This window comes from Rhipicephalus microplus, chromosome 10 (genome assembly GCF_043290135.1).
Source record: "Rhipicephalus microplus isolate Deutch F79 chromosome 10, USDA_Rmic, whole genome shotgun sequence".
NCBI classification, from domain to species: domain Eukaryota; kingdom Metazoa; phylum Arthropoda; class Arachnida; order Ixodida; family Ixodidae; genus Rhipicephalus; species Rhipicephalus microplus.
Window position 1 is genome coordinate 90859738 of NC_134709.1, and position 15639 is coordinate 90875376.

At 46.0% G+C, this 15639-nt stretch overlaps 1 protein-coding gene across 1 annotated transcript in view; it reads right to left on the minus strand.

Annotated features, from left to right (window-relative positions):
• LOC119181162 (multiple PDZ domain protein) overlaps window positions 1-15639 on the minus strand; it is a 354670-nt gene that overhangs the window by 208308 nt on the left and 130723 nt on the right. Inside the window, exons 14-15 of the mRNA XM_037432350.2 lie at window positions 2448-2737; window positions 1748-2017 (exon numbers count right to left, since the gene is read on the minus strand). Coding sequence (XP_037288247.2) covers window positions 1748-2017; window positions 2448-2737 — 560 coding nt within the window. The remainder of the gene's footprint in view (window positions 1-1747; window positions 2018-2447; window positions 2738-15639) is intronic.

A 15639-nucleotide genomic window follows, 5' to 3' on the forward strand; every position in this document is an offset into this window, starting at 1 on the left:
TCCACGGAAACGACGGCCCTTAAGAGCCACTAGGCAATGTACTTTAGTGATACTAACTAGTGGTAGCTGAAGCACCCCTGCTTTGCTACTTCCAGCACGAAAAATAAAAAAAAACAGCCTCATGATCAACTAAAATATGAATTGGTGGAAACAAGGCATGCTTCACTGCAATACAATAGTGACGTGCGGGCAGCATATTGCTCATTTCTTCCAATGTCAGCGTGTTACGATTTATTCGTTCTTCCTGGAAATTTAAAGAAATTAATAAAGGTCAGTCTGGAGAAATCCGCGATGTATGTGAACCGCTGAGTGCAGGTTGCTCCAGCAAATTGCGTACTTGCACTGCTTGCAGTTCTTGCCTGCGTACTTGTAGTTTTTGACTGCAACGCCTACTTTGAAAACTCAAGCCGAAAGCCTCAATAATGATGTTTTCCAGGCAAAACACACCACGAACTTTATCACACCGTCCGTTAATAAATTCTTTACTTCACAAAAAAAAATGAGCGAATGGTCGCATTATGACGTACTGACGCGAGAAGCAGGCAACATGCTTCCCGTGTGTCACTACTGTATTGCAGTGAAGATGCCTTGTTTTTCGCAGGCACACATTTTAGTTTATCACGTTTTCTTTTTCTTTTTTCGATGATCTTCTAGTTTGCAGCGAAATTGCGACCAGGTATTGCTGGAAAACATAACTCTTGGAGCCACAAACTAGCGGGCAGAGCAAACGACCAGCCCTGATTCACTTGAATAATTTCAAGTTCCTAGCATCTCACTTTTTGTATGCTCTGTTAATTAAACCCATTTATTCCGAAAATTTCTCATGGTCTCAGTGACTTCAAATTAATGAGGTTTTACGGTACATTCCAATGTTCCAATCTGTTAACAGTAAATTTCTGAGAAATTAGTCTTACCTAAAGCATTTAACAGACTGAAAACACTAGACTGTTGTAGAATTTTTAAATACTTCAGTTACTGTGAACTATAAATTTTTCAGCCTCTCTTCGGTCAAGCTACAATAAAGGAAGTAAAAGGTTTTATTAAAATGCTGCCCAATGAGTTTCAATAAAACTACACTGAAGATCTAAGAAGATCTCTGTTTAAAAGAAGCTGCAGTGTTCGATGAAGCTGCCTCAATCAATGACAAGAAAAAAAAAAAATTTTACAGCCTCTGAAACATCCCCAAGCTTGGTGAAACTTCGTATCAGTAAATAATCTAAAGCACTGGCCCTAATGTTTACGAGCAGCATAGCAATTTGGGCAAGTAGGTTCATCTTTGACAGGAACAGCACGAAAATTGGATCAAAAGAGCAATCAGATGACACACATTGATGTTGTTTATCTGTGTGTTGTCAGAACTCGGATAAAAAAACACAGATAACACTCATATGTTTTCCTTTTCCATCAGACTTCTGATAAGTCATACAGACAGACAACACATATCAATGCTTGTCGTCTGCACACAACCGCTTTATTTCATTCTCGTGCTGTTCCTGACAAGATGTCGGTATTACGCCCAGCAATCATCGCCGTCATTTTCATGGCACAACACTTCACTTGAACAGAGCTCCCCAGCCTGTTGCGACTCGCTACCAAACTGGTCATTCCAGGAATATTTTGCAAGCCAAAAGCCGGCAACGGCCAGCAAGGCGAAGAAGATGCAAGGCCGTGCCGCTGCGGCGGCTCAGAAGCTCTCAGCCTTGAGAAGGGGCGGCCTTCGCAGATGGTGGCCCCCGGCGCCACCCACCTGCGTGCAGGAAGCAGACGAGACGGGCGCGCCACCGCCCATGGAGTCGGGGGGCGGCAGGGGTAGCGGCTTGGCCACGCCGATGCGCACGATGCCTCGGGGTGCCCCCTTGAGAGCCTGCACTGCGGCATCGAGCCCCGCGTGCTGCAGCGGCACGTCGTTGACGAAGAGCAGCCGGTCGCCCGGGATGAGACGGCCGTCCTGTTGTGCCACACCGCCAGGCACCAGACTGCGGATGACTATCACCGTCTCGCTCGGGTTCATCGGGTCCTGAGTGAGAAGAGAGCCGAGTGGGGAGAGTGAAATTGATTGCTACTTCCAATACAGTAGAATCTCGGTATACAAATTTTCATCTTTCATACTAATTCCTAATATTCCGCAACCAAAGCTGTACATGAGTGATATCTAGGGCCAAAGGCAAGCACAACTGAGGGCTTCTGTCATGTTTTTCATTGTCACCCAGGCTTTCTGCAAGTTTTTTATACTGACGGCACACCAACGGCACAAGTAATGATTTATGACGTCAAAACTACTGGAGGAGCCATAATAAAATTCTGTTATCAATCATTCAATGTATTTCTAAAAACCATACTAAATTTTCCTACTCTGCCACCAAAATAAGAAATTTCCACTCCGATTCTCCCCCTTCACTACCACAGGCAGCCATGGATGCATGGCCATTGACGGCAAGGGGACGTGCCTGGTAGTCAAGGATGCTGAAGCCAAGGCCCCTGTCTCCTTTGAGCAGCTCGACCACGTGAGGCTCACTGCTCCACATGGCGAGACCCGTCAGGGGCTCGAGGGAGCGCGACCGCAGCTTGACCAGGGGGCCCCCGCCGGGCAGGCCCTCCTCCCAGTCCGACTGGGCCAGTGATCCGTCCGACTTGGCCTTTACCAGGGCGGGCAGCGAACCGGACAGCAGGGGTGGCGGCGGCGGGGACGCTGACGACGACGACGAGGGCCGCTGCGCCATAGGGCTCTGCACCATACCTTAGCAACAACAAGAATAATTGTTGGGATTTGACGTGCCAAAACCTTGGTATCGTCACCTGGTTGTTATTGTTGAAGAAAGGAACCCCAACACAGATTCTTAAGTGATGGGAACATGAAAGCGTTTATTTTGTGTCACAATTATCAGGGGAGTGCTTGCAGTGGATGGGATTGAGAGAGAGATACGGGAGCCAGACATAACATGGCAAACACATCTTTATCGTGAACAAAATGACAAACCAGAATCTAACACTCAAAATTCACTAAAAAACAAAACATGTATGCAACAATGTGCTCTATGTCGGAAGCCAGAACTAACAAGAATCCAAGTTAGGGTCAACTCTAGTCCTAGCCAAACTATAGCTGCTATACCCCTCCGTGATTATTCTCACATGGTTGCGCACTTATAGATTCTCTTACTGTATGTGATGCCCGCTCAGAACAACAACGAAGTGTCTCGTTATCGAAGTCCTTGAAGATGTCTCACAATCGGCAGCGGCGGCCTGCATCCCCGACGATTCGCTTGTTTCTGTCTTGTAAAACGGTCATCGAGAGACTTTGCGACTTAAGCCTAATTGCGCCTACAGTCCTCATGTACTGTGCAGCCAAACCGACGATGTGGCGCTCAGAGGACTGCCATGTGCGTTTCAGCCGTCCTGTTAAGAAGGTGAAGAGCAGCAGATGCACCGAGAACCGCTGTTACAAGGTGCTGCAGATTTGGGGAGTGTCTCTCTGTCACAATAAATCTCGGAAGTGCTTGAAGGAGTTTAGATTGAGAGAGAGACGGGAGCCAGCAGTGTAGCAATACAAACTCCTTTTATCACCCCAAAAACATAAAAAGTGAAAACACACACTAACACATACACAAAATTACCCAACTAACCCAACACGTACTTAGTCAAACCCAAACTGACTGAAGACCAGTCTAAATCCCTCTCTAGCCCTCGCCGTTATTACCTAGCCAATGTGGCGTCTCAATAATCAAACGCTCTTACAGTTCATCCCGTTTTCGTGTCTGTCGTCGAAATCCTACAAAAGTTCTTATGGTCATCGTCGGTTGGTTTTGCCTAACGAGCTACTTGTCATCATTGCCGGTGTCCCAGTTTTATTCGTCATTTTCGGCCCGCTTGGTTACACCTAACTTGCAAATGGCCTCACTGATGACTCACTCTGATGGGTGGTGTGGGCCGAACCCATTCAGGCACGATGTGGGAGAGCTTTAGTCCCCCCAGGAATTACAGTGAAAGAGTGCAGCAAGTCCAGGCAGCCTCACTCGAGTCTTCGAGATCGACGGCCACTCCCCGGGCCTCTTCGCCAACATCCTTCATAACCGGGTAGCTTGCTTCCGTCGCTATAGTGACACTGACATTCCTGATCTTCGCAGTTCGAAACTCAAAACCGGACAGCACAGAGACACCTCATCCTGCGAGATTTTCCACCACAGCTTGGGTTGCGTTCCAAGAGCCTTTGTGTCCAATCTCCTATGTGAGCGTGGCGCGTATGCGCCCCATCGGGGTCTTGCGCACCGACGCTGCATTCCAGTGCCAGGCACATGCCTCGCGCCCTCTTACTCATGACACTTTCAGTGTCTATCGAGGTCGACGGCTGTTTTTCGGTACCTTCACACCGCCCCCTCCAGATCCAGGTGACCACTGTTTTCGCCGCAGGAGCGATGCTGACTTCTTTGACCTTCTTCATTAGGCACTCCACAGGACAATGCCCGCTTCTTTTCAGGAGTTCCACACCACGACTCCAGCTGTGTGCCAGGAGCTATTTTCCAACAAATCACATGCACAGTTGTAGCGGGGCACATACCATTTGGGTACTTCTCCGTGGCTCCGAACATCATCGCCACCTGCATACCTTTGGCACATACCGCGTGCCTCCTTTACTCCTAACACTGGCTAAACTGGTGTTACAGAGGGGTGCTTCAAAGAGGTGTTCTCACAGAGTTAAAACAAATGAGAAAATGTGGAGGCTTAATTGTTTTACATGATTCAATTCAATTAAAGTGGTGTCGTCAACACTTTGTTCGTGCTCTTCTATTTTGTCTTTGATGTACTATAAATCACAATGACGAATCATCTGCCGATGTTCACACTGAACCTACGATGTTACTTTATGACTCGCTGCAGCTAAGAGTTGCAAAATCACTCTGCATGTTGCTGCACCACTGCTTGCGCAGAAGCTGAAGGCCAAGTGATGTGGCAGACAAAGCCACGGTCCCTTCAAACCGAAAGTGCTTCGTCTGTCGCGAGTATTCGTCTCTCCTACTACGCGGCTACGAACAGTTTCTGTGGCAGTTGCTGGCACCAGTTCAGGTACTGCCTGCGTTCAGTTGAGAGATGTCGCATATTTCCCACAAGAGGTTTTCGCGGATGCCAGAAGTATGCTTTCACAAACTTGGTAAAGCAACTTTTTGCATTACAGTAAAAGCCCGTTAACCCAGATCTCACGGGACCAGTGGGACCAGGGAAAATGTCCACGTTGACCGAATTCCGGATTATCGAATGAACCATCAAAACAAAAGGAAAATGTAGTTGGCACAAACAAACTTTTATTTCATGAAGAACTGCGTCAACTTAATCTGCCACGTCATCGAAATTAGTGCTAGAACGATCTTCTTCAACTCCATGTGGTGGCGGTGTGCATGCTCGCTGTCGCGAGAACTCATGCAGAACTTCGTGAGGACAGCGAGAGCTTGGGCGGCCTCCTGCACGGTGCGATGTCGCGTCGGCTCAACTTGAATTTTGTCATAGGAACAGCGATTTTGACCCTCTTCAAGCACTTCCGATAATATGTCATCATCAGTCAGCAAACCTGCAACAGCCACACCATAATCAACGCGCACAAACACAGCCTGAGAACGTAACGACGATTTCTGTGTCAAAGCCCCAACTCACCCAACAGACAGCTCTTTTGATGTACCTGAGCTGCACACGCTATGCGCAAAGTCGCTACACAAAGAAATCAGCAGCGTAGGCGTCACGAACAACTAGGGTAATGGCGGCTGCGCAAACTGTCCCGTGCGGCCCATTTCGCAGACACTGGATGCACTGGCCACCTAAGTGCTTCTGAAGGGTGGTGACAAGCGCCACCTGGCCAATTCCGCCCTCATTCCCAATCATCATGATCATATTCTGCTGCTGTTCGTTCGGTTTCAGTTTCTCCCAAAACTTCGGTTCCGTCGTCGGGACTTCATGCTTTCCCTAACCCAAATCAGTTACCGAAAGCATGAAACCCCGACAGCCTTCTCTGGATTCGTTCGAGTTAACCAGTGCGCGTCTAAATCCCTCTGAATCAATGAGCATTTGACACCATTAAAATATAAAGTTTTGTCGGGACCGTGCTGCATGTTCGAGTTAACCGAATTTTCGAGTTAACGTGATCCGGATAAATGAGCTTTTACTGTAAAGTGTAGCGTGAAACGTGGCTAAAAACTAAATGATTCCTTTTGCGCGGTAAGCCACAAACTTAGTGGCGGCACATTCTCTGTGACGCGAAGATGAAACTGTGTTGCCATTCGTCAAGCAGCGACACATTCAACATAGCATTCAGCATTGGTACAAGCCTGGGTAACTTAAGAGAAGACGAGGGTCTTAAAATAGCACAAAATTGCAAAACGTGCCGACTTTCGAAAATTGCAATTTTAGGTATTTATATTCAAAGTATGTTTTGGAAGAATTTTCGTATTCTGGCAAAATACCATTTCTTTTTGTTAAAAGCTTAATATATGAAATTACAAATGTTTTTAAAACTGAAAACATAATTTTCTTGGTATTATTTTTGTGAAGTGAATGTGTCTTACAGAAGTTTTGAGCAAGTTTCTGCGAAGATATCTAAACAAACTTGGTACCATTCTTTTCCACAGCACTTGAACTACAGGCTAAAGCTTTTATTTTTCTCTCAACTTTGATAGAATTGTAATTATATGACAAATACCAGATAATTACTGGAAACTCATTTTTACCTTCCCAAGTTTAAAAATTATTTCTGATCAAAGAAATAACCGTTTTGACATCTAGTTTGCTTTAGCCTGTGGGGGGAACCTTTTAGCAAAAACGTGTAGTTTTGAAAACTAAATTTTTTTATTGCGAGTTAGCATATTGACCCGTCAGAAATTACGGAAATATAATGTGAAAATTTGTCATTACTTTATTTTATATATTAGAGATTTGAAATTGGCTTGCCGATTTGAAATCTCCATTAAATGATACACATGCATAATAATTTTCATGACAGTATAATTTTCATGACAGTAATTTTCATGACAGTTTCTTTAAGACCCTCGTCCCCTCTTAATTGTTGCCATTTTCAGGGTGACATTAGGAAATTTGATATTGCAAGCTGATTTCAGGTCACCGTGACTTTATCCAGAAGGTGTGGATCACAATAAGTCAACCAAGTACTGAACTGAAACCCTGTTTGGGAAATCAGTAACAGCCAACTATCTGTGGCAGATGCAGTGACATCGCCAAAACAAAATGGCAAGATCTGAACAAGCTCATTTTGGTTCGAACACAGTTCGTGTGCCAAAACCTTGTTCTCAGCAAAGTGGAAATGGTTTGCACATGTTTCATGATGAAAGCTCACATCAAATTAAAGTTTGGATACTGAGAAAACCTAGGTCCCATCTATCATAGAGTCTACTGCAAGTACATTAGAGGGATGATGATGACGATAAGTTGTGCTAAGCGGTGCAAGGACCAGAGTTTTTTCTAATTTTGGCCAAATAGAGCCAAGACTAGAGGAAAATCTGGCACTAGTCTGTACGGGAGCTGCAACGCACGGCCCTTTAGCCAGCATGGGAATCATGGATAGCACACAAATTTGCCTTGTCTTCGTTCTTCAGGCTGCATTTGGCTTCTTGGAGCCTGAATTTGCATTGCCGCAAGACGAAGTTCAGCTAAAGTTCAGCAGTTATGCTTTACCACCTTGACCTTTTTAGGCTCACCAATTCAAATCGGCTCACGAAGTTCATAACAGTCTGTTCTTACATTCGAAAGAGGACCAAATCACAGAAATACAGCCAAAGCCCTTTATAAGAGACACTGATATAAAAGGTAAATGGGTATAAAAGACACCAGTGTGCCTACAGCAAAATACGGGTTGACAAGAAAATGCATATGAGTTACCCCGCTTATAAGAAGCATCTCATACAAAAGACAAGAATTGCTGCTCGGAGCATGCCTCTTTTAAAGGGGTTTAACTATAAATAAAAGTGCATTAGAAGCCAGCAAGCAGGAAGACTAAGCAAATTTGTGTACTACCCATCATTCCCAAGGTGGCTGAATGATCGCTGCACCGGAGTCCCAAGCTTCATATTTTAGAAGACTCTATGGTGTCTATTCTGCATGCCTGAAACCTGGGTCTGTGAGTCGTGCTACGGAAGGAATGATATCCTAGGTTGCATGTCGGCCACGAAATGCTTTTTCAGGCAGAAAATGAGAAAATATCTTGACTTTGCCGACAAGCTTGCAAGCGTTCTCAAGCAGCTCTGTGTCAAGACAATGATCTTTGACTCGACAAGCGACGGAGGCATTTTCAAAAGTGACCTCAAAGCCAGCAGAACTCGGACACTGAACACAAGTAACTACAAGCAGAATAAATTTCAGTTTTTATGAGTGCACATAGTGCTTCAACAAGCTGGTGAAAACACTGCTGCTCCTTTATAGGGCTGCTAAACCACTTCTCATAATCTTTTAACATTTCAAGTTCAGGGGAGCTATTTTCACAGTATCAAGTCGTGGACAACATGTCTTATTCGCCGGAGCGCATTCAGTCATGCAAAAAAAAAAGTCACAGCTTTGCCACAGCGAAGCAATGAACGCCATAGCAACAAATCAGAAGATCACGCGCAGAATGGCAAGCCCGTCGGAACGGCCCCGCATTTTTCTTGCACAAATAACACACGAAACGTACTCACATGTACAGATGAACGTGAATAAGTGTCTCAGTTGTTACTTCGCTGTGTCTGAAAAGCGTGCTCTTTTCGCAAACAGAGACTGTGCAACGATTCCATTGACCTTTGTGCGCCCGATAACTACAACAGAATTGTTTCGGTGAAAACTAAAGGCCAGCCAAGACTTACGATCCTTCCCACCGCGAGATAAAGGAGTGTGAGTGAGGGTCCAGGGGCTTTTCGTCCACTCCTTCTTCTCCGCAAGGCAAAGTGTGCGTGGGAGATGTAGCCCGCTCCAACGCACGCTCATACCGCTATCTTGCTGGTAATGCTGAAAACACAATAAATAATCTCCTCCTCCCACCCCGACATGCCCGTCAACAGTGGTAAGTGGTAGATATAAATAGCTTGCCGTTTATTTGAAGGACGGGCTGCTTCGTGGCTCAGTGAATAACGTCTCGCAATCACGTTTCGGAGGTTCCAAGTTTGATTCCATGCACCGGAGTCCTTTTCTAAAATTTTTTTTTGTGAATTTTCATATATATAGATACATATACATATACGGTGAGTGATGGCGATGCCAACGCCGGCAGAAAAATCCAGCCGAGGGTGTCCATACAATAGACCTCTACCGGGGTACGCCATAGCGTGACGTCACCGGTGCAGGTGCAAGGCAGTGGTTGGCAAAACGCTCCCGCCTGTGACTCAGTGGGGTGCAGTCGCTCAATGCTTAGGGCAAGTTTTTTTTCATTTTGAAAGCTTAATCTTCATCTCACAGTGGCAACATTGGCTGTGGTACAAGTCAGAGAACGACTAGGTGTGTGGTAAAGTGCGTGATAAAATATTTGCCACGCTTGTTGGCTGTTTATCTCAACACACATGGCGGCCTGTGCGAAGAACATCGGCATTGTTTTCGAAAATGTGCAGAGTTGACTGTGGCGCGTAGTGTTCGTTGAAAGGCATCGACAATATTGGTTTACCGTTACGGACGGCGAAACTGGGAATATTGTGCGTGGTGTGTGCAGTGTGAATAACGCGAGGCGTGCTGTTCGCAAAAACACTGGTATTCATCGTGGCCCGGTTGCAGTAACCGACTGTCAATAAAACTTTACGATGTGACATTTTAGTCAGGTAAAAATGCATTTGATGCGGTCATCTGCGAGGGGGTACATCTCAGCATATGCGTGGCGTGCCGAGCAGAAAAAAAAAGTGCATGATCTCTGGATGATATATACGACTATGCATGAGCTATAAGCATGCTGTAGCGTTGCCGAATCTGCATATACGCTTCACTAAGGCTATAACCCGTATTATCAAATACCTTGTACATGTTAACGAAAACAGCGGAGATTTTCAATCTTATCTACTTTGTACTTTTATGGCTTGATCCTTATGAAGTGACAATGCGCATTAGAAGTTCGTGATGATGATGATGATGGTAGATTTTAGTGGCGCAAGGGCAACTTGGGCCACAGAGCGCCAAACACACGGTTTTTGGTCGATTTGATTATAAAAAGTCTACTTAGGGTGGCAAGAGTAAAAGAGTAGTGTATAGAACTTAAACTTGGGTGTAGTGACTATGTGTGATGGGTTTAAAACGGGCTACGCTTATGGGTTTTACAAAGTCATGCCGTGTCGTCAACAGTCCTTGTCAAGACAAGGAGTGCGTGCTGCATGACATTTGATAAAAAAAAAGTCTCAGCGGTTCCCTCAGGATTGAGAGGAGGCTGAGATTAGTGAGAATATGTTATGGAATGTAGGAAGCCTACACTAGCTAAAAACTTTAAGACTACTTTTGGGGGAAACAAGGGATCGTCTCCAAGAAAAAATTGTGGATGAGGCGGAATGTGACATTTGTACAGCTTTGAAAAGTGACACAGTCTTTCTGGTTCGAGGTACGGACAGGTAATTAGAACGTGAACGACAGACAGCTCATCACCACATTTTGCACAATGTGGTGCTGGAGAATTCTTTAAAAGGTGCGAGTGTGTTGCATGTGTATGACCGACCCTGAGTCTGCACAGTGCAACCTCTTGGTGCCTGTTACGTTTTTCAGTCAGATATCTTCCTATTCTTGGCTTTACTAAGTGCAGTTTGTTTGCGTTTGCTGCATTCCATTCTTCTTGCCATTGTCTACGCATTTGGGATATGATGAGTGGCCTCAGGTCCTCATACGGGATGGTGTTTACGTCAACTGATGGGCGGAGTGCTGCTGACTTCGCAAGTTTGTCCGCTATCTCATTGCCAGCAATGTTGCAGTGTCCCGGAATCCAGCATAGCGTGATTTTGAGCTTAGATTTGCGGGCTGACAGGATGCATTTTCGAAGTGTATTAGTAACTGGGTTTTTGAGTATCTTAGTGGAGGACAGCACAGTCACAGCACTGAGAGAATCTGTGTATATGATCGAGGCTGGCTCTTTCTCCTTTAAAATGTGCGTTACAGCTAAAGGTATGCCATAGCATTCTGCAGTAAATATACTGGTATGTTCGTTCATTGTTCTAGATTCAGAGAAAGCGGGACCGTGTGCCGCGCATGCGACTGCGGAGGACTTGGAGGCATCAGTATAATATTCAGCACACCTGTATTTGGCCTGCAGGTACTTGAAGTGTTGATCGATCGCGACTGGGTGGCCATTTTTTCCTACCTCTAGGAATGACAAGCCACAATCGATAGCCTGCATTTCCCATGGCACAACAGTGTCCTTGTGAGAGGTTAGTTGAAGACTGGAGACCGGTATGTGCATATTTCCAAGGTGTGAGGCCACTCTGAGGGGATACGGTGGCGTAGCTGATGGTCGCCTCAAAAACAGGGGGGCGTTCGATGTATCCTGCAATAGCGCACGAGCTGGGTGGTCGATATGGGAAAGCACCTTGGTGGCATACGTGACACTTGTAAACTGACGTCGCCGTTCTAGTGACCACCGGTCTGTCTCAACATACAGGCTGGCTGTTGGGCTGGTCCGGAAAGCACCGCTGGCCAGCCGAAGCCCAAGATGGTGCACTGGGTCAAGCATCTTCAATGCAGATCTTGAAGCTGACTCGTAAACCACTGAGCCGTAATCGATACGTGATAGCACTACACTGTTGAGAAGGTTCAGCAGACAGTCACGGTCTGTGCCCCATGACTGATGTGAGAGAATCTTGAGCAGGTTTAAGGCTTTCAAGCATTTAAGTCGTAGCTGTTTGATATGTGCAACAAAGCTGAGCTTTTCATCATCCACAACACCTAAAAATTTGTGATCTTTTTTGGTAGTTATGATTTGTCTGTTAATTGAAATATTGGGGGGTGGCCTTATGCCACGTATTTTTGAGAAGAGTACGCAAACAGTCTTGTCGCAGTTAAACTTAAACCCATTTTTGTCTGCCCAGCTTGACAGCTTGTTTACTGCCAACTGAATCTGACGTTCACATGTGGCTAGGTTGCATGATTTGAAGCTGATCTGAATGTCATCCACATATACAGAGTAGGAGATTGTTCTAGGCATAATGGTGCTTATGGAGTTCATTTTTACGATGAATAGTGTGCAGCTAAGAACACCACCCTGGGGGACGCCATTTTCTTGTGTAAACCACTTCGATAAGGCATTAGCAACACGAACCACAAATGTACGGTCAGAAAGGTAGCTTTCAATAGTATTCAGCATGTTTCCTGACACTCCAAAAAATCGCAGGTCACGGAGAATGCCATAACGCCATGTCGTGTCATAAGCTTTCTCTAAGTCGAAAAATACAGATAGGCAGTGCTGTTTATGAATGAAGGCATTCCTGACATAGGATTCAAATGCTACCAGTTGGTCAGTTGTCGACCGGCCAGACCTGAATCCAGCTTGATGACGATCAAGGAGGCCATTGTATTCAAGGTAATACATAAGGTGGCGATTCACCATTTTTTCGAACACCTTGCCCAAACAGCTGGTCAGCGCTATAGGCCTGTAACTAGCAGCAAGTGTGGCTTCTTTTCCTTGTTTAAGGATGGGTATGATAACTGCCTTTTTCCAGGTCATGGGCAGACGCCCAGAGGACCATACACTGTTGAAAAGACTGAGGATGACGTCAAGCGTTTCTTCGTGTAGGTGTTTCAGCATGCCGTAAGTAATCCTGTCCGAGCCAGCTGCTGAGCTGCCGCACTTTGCCAGTGCTGCCTTTAGTTCACCTATAGTAAAGGGGGCATTGTACCCTCCCGCCGATGGCCTGTCATCACGAATAGGTTTACGTTCCTCGGCAAGTTTGTATCCCCTAAAGGAGTCTGTATAATGTGCTGAGCTGAAAATATACTCGAAGTGTTGGCCTAAGGCATCTGCCTGGTGTTCAAGTGTATCACCAGCAGTACTAACAAGGGGCATCGAATGAGTGCTGTGCCCTTGGAGTGCTCTTACTCTGTTATAGACCTTATGTGTGTCAGTGTAAGAGTTCACGGATGAGAGGAAGGATTGCCAGCTCTGTCGTTTAGACTCTCGTCGGACACGTCTACCGTTTGCTTTTGCACGCTTAAAATTCACCAAGTTTTCGACTGTAGGATACCTGCGGAATTTCGACCATGCTTTGTTTTGATTGTCATGAGCATTTTTGCACTCAGAGTTCCACCAAGGTCGTCTTTTGTTCCGTGTATTGTTAGATGTATGTGGGATGGATTGCTCTGCGGCCTGTACAATGTGTAGTGTGACCAACGCTTCAGATTCATCGATGCCTAGGGTTTCAATTGATGAGCGCGATAGTTTTGAGAGTTTTCGGAATTTCGTCCAGTTCGCACCCTGTTCTCGAAACCTGGTTACATTCACAGTCATTGTACTCGTATTTCCTTTGTATTTTAGACAAACAGGAAAATGATCACTTCCATAGAGGTTATGAATTACAGCCCATTCAGTGGTTGCCAAGAGTGAAGGAGATCCGATAGCAAGATCTATTGCTGTGTATGAGTAGTGCGCTGCGTTAAAGTATGTTGGCTCTTTTTTATTAAATATACAGGAGCCGGAGGACATCAGAAAGTTTTCGATTAAGGAGCCTCGAGAATCCGTTCTTCTACATCCCCATAAAGGGTGGTGCGCGTTAAAATCTCCGACCAACAGAAATGGATGCGGAAGCTGGTCGATGAGCGTTTCAAATTCTTTAGTAGAGAGTTGGTGGTCTGGAGGGATGTATAGTGAACACACGGTTGTTACTCGTCCAAAAATTAGGGTTCGTATTGCCACTGCTTCTAAGTCAGTAACCAGAGTGAGGCTTTGAGACGGAACTGCTTTCTGCACCACGATAGCGACACCACCAGATGAATGGGAAGTGCCCTTTCTGTCTTTTCGGTATACCACATATTTTTTCAAAAGGCTAGTGTGTATAGGTTTTAGGTGTGTTTCCTGTAAGCAAAGTATGTTTGGTTGGTGTTGTGCAAATATTTCATAGATGTCGCCTAAGTTCTTAAGTAAGCCTCGGCAATTCCATTGGATAATATTTTCGGCAGCCATTTTTATGAATGGGGAAAAGAGCGTGACTTATTCACACTTCGCTGCCTTTATTAGGAGGCTTAACTGGCGGGTGTCTTTTCCCTCTGAGGCGATCTATGGAGCCCCGCCTCACTTGGGAGGATTCCATCAGCATCTTAGACGCTGAGGATCCTGGTGTCACTTCCATTGCCTCCGGTGGACCCTCAGAAGCTAATGGAGGTTTGTCAGAAGAGACAGGTGTCTCAGTTGTCTGTGTGGTCCCTGGGGTCTGATGAAGTTCGACCTCCGGGACGTGAAAGGTTGGTGCAGCCTGTGGCTGCTTGGTGGGGGGCAGAGATGTGCATGCATCAGCAAAGCTGTATTGCGTGCCCACCGTCACTAGACGCCGCCCGGCCCCCCGGCGCGCTGCGTCAGCGTACGTTCTTCCGGAGAAGAGTGACACCTTCTTCCGGGCTTCAGAGAATGTTATGTTTTCCATTACTTTAATCTGGATGATTTCCTTTTCCTTTTTGAAAATTTCACATGTCCGCGAGTACGCTGCGTGCGGCCCGTGACAGTTAGGGCACTCTGTTTGCGTGGAAGTACAGCTCTCTGTTGGGTGCTCATGATCACCACATTTTGCACATGTTTGTTTTCCGCGACAGGTATTCGACCCATGTCCATATTTCTGGCATTTGTAGCACCTTCTAGGGTTGGGTATGTAGGGGCGGACCTTGCAGTGAAGGAACGCAGCTTTCACAGATTCTGGCAGAGTGGAGCGGCTGAATGTAAGTACTATATGAGGCGTCACCACTTCTTCATTGTTTCGCCGGATGGTTATCCGGCGGATGGCGACTACGCCTTGCTCTCAAAAGCCTTCAAAGAGGTCAGCTTCAGTTTATCGCATCAGATCACGTTGTGAAATGACGCCTTGAACAGTGTTAAGGCTGCGATGGGGGGTGATAGACACATTCAGGTGGGCAAACTGCTTCTGTTTAAGGAGAGTGTTTGCATGCTCTTTCTGGCTTACTTCAACAAGAAGATCACCGAATGACAGTTTCTTTGCGTCGTACTTTTTGCCTATTAAATTAGCAAGGGTTTTCGCTATCAGGAAAACCGACAGTCCTGCAACAGAGACGTTATCTGCCAGAGAGTGTATGACTAGGAAGCATGGGAAGTGCTCACAATCGCTTCCGGTTCGTCTGGAGCTTTCATCGGTGCGGTTCCTTTTCAGGGACCGATCATTGAGGGGGCGGAAAGATTTTGCCATGTGGTGGACTTCATGTTCGGTGGCGATGGTGACCACCCACCACCGAGCCCAACAGGGGGACGCTACAAGGTAGAACACTTGAAGGCGCCAGTCATACATCGCCGCTATAACCAGATATAACTACCCAAGGTTGGGTAACTACACAAGGTTAACCCTTGCCGCCAGGAAATTTGGAAGTAAACAGAAGAGAGTAGAAGACAGGACAGATAGATAGTGAGAAATAAAGACGAAGATGTAGGCAGAGAGAGATAGGAAAAGGCGACTGCCGATTTCCCCTGGGTGGGTCAGCCCAGGGGTGCCGTCTACGTGAAGCCGG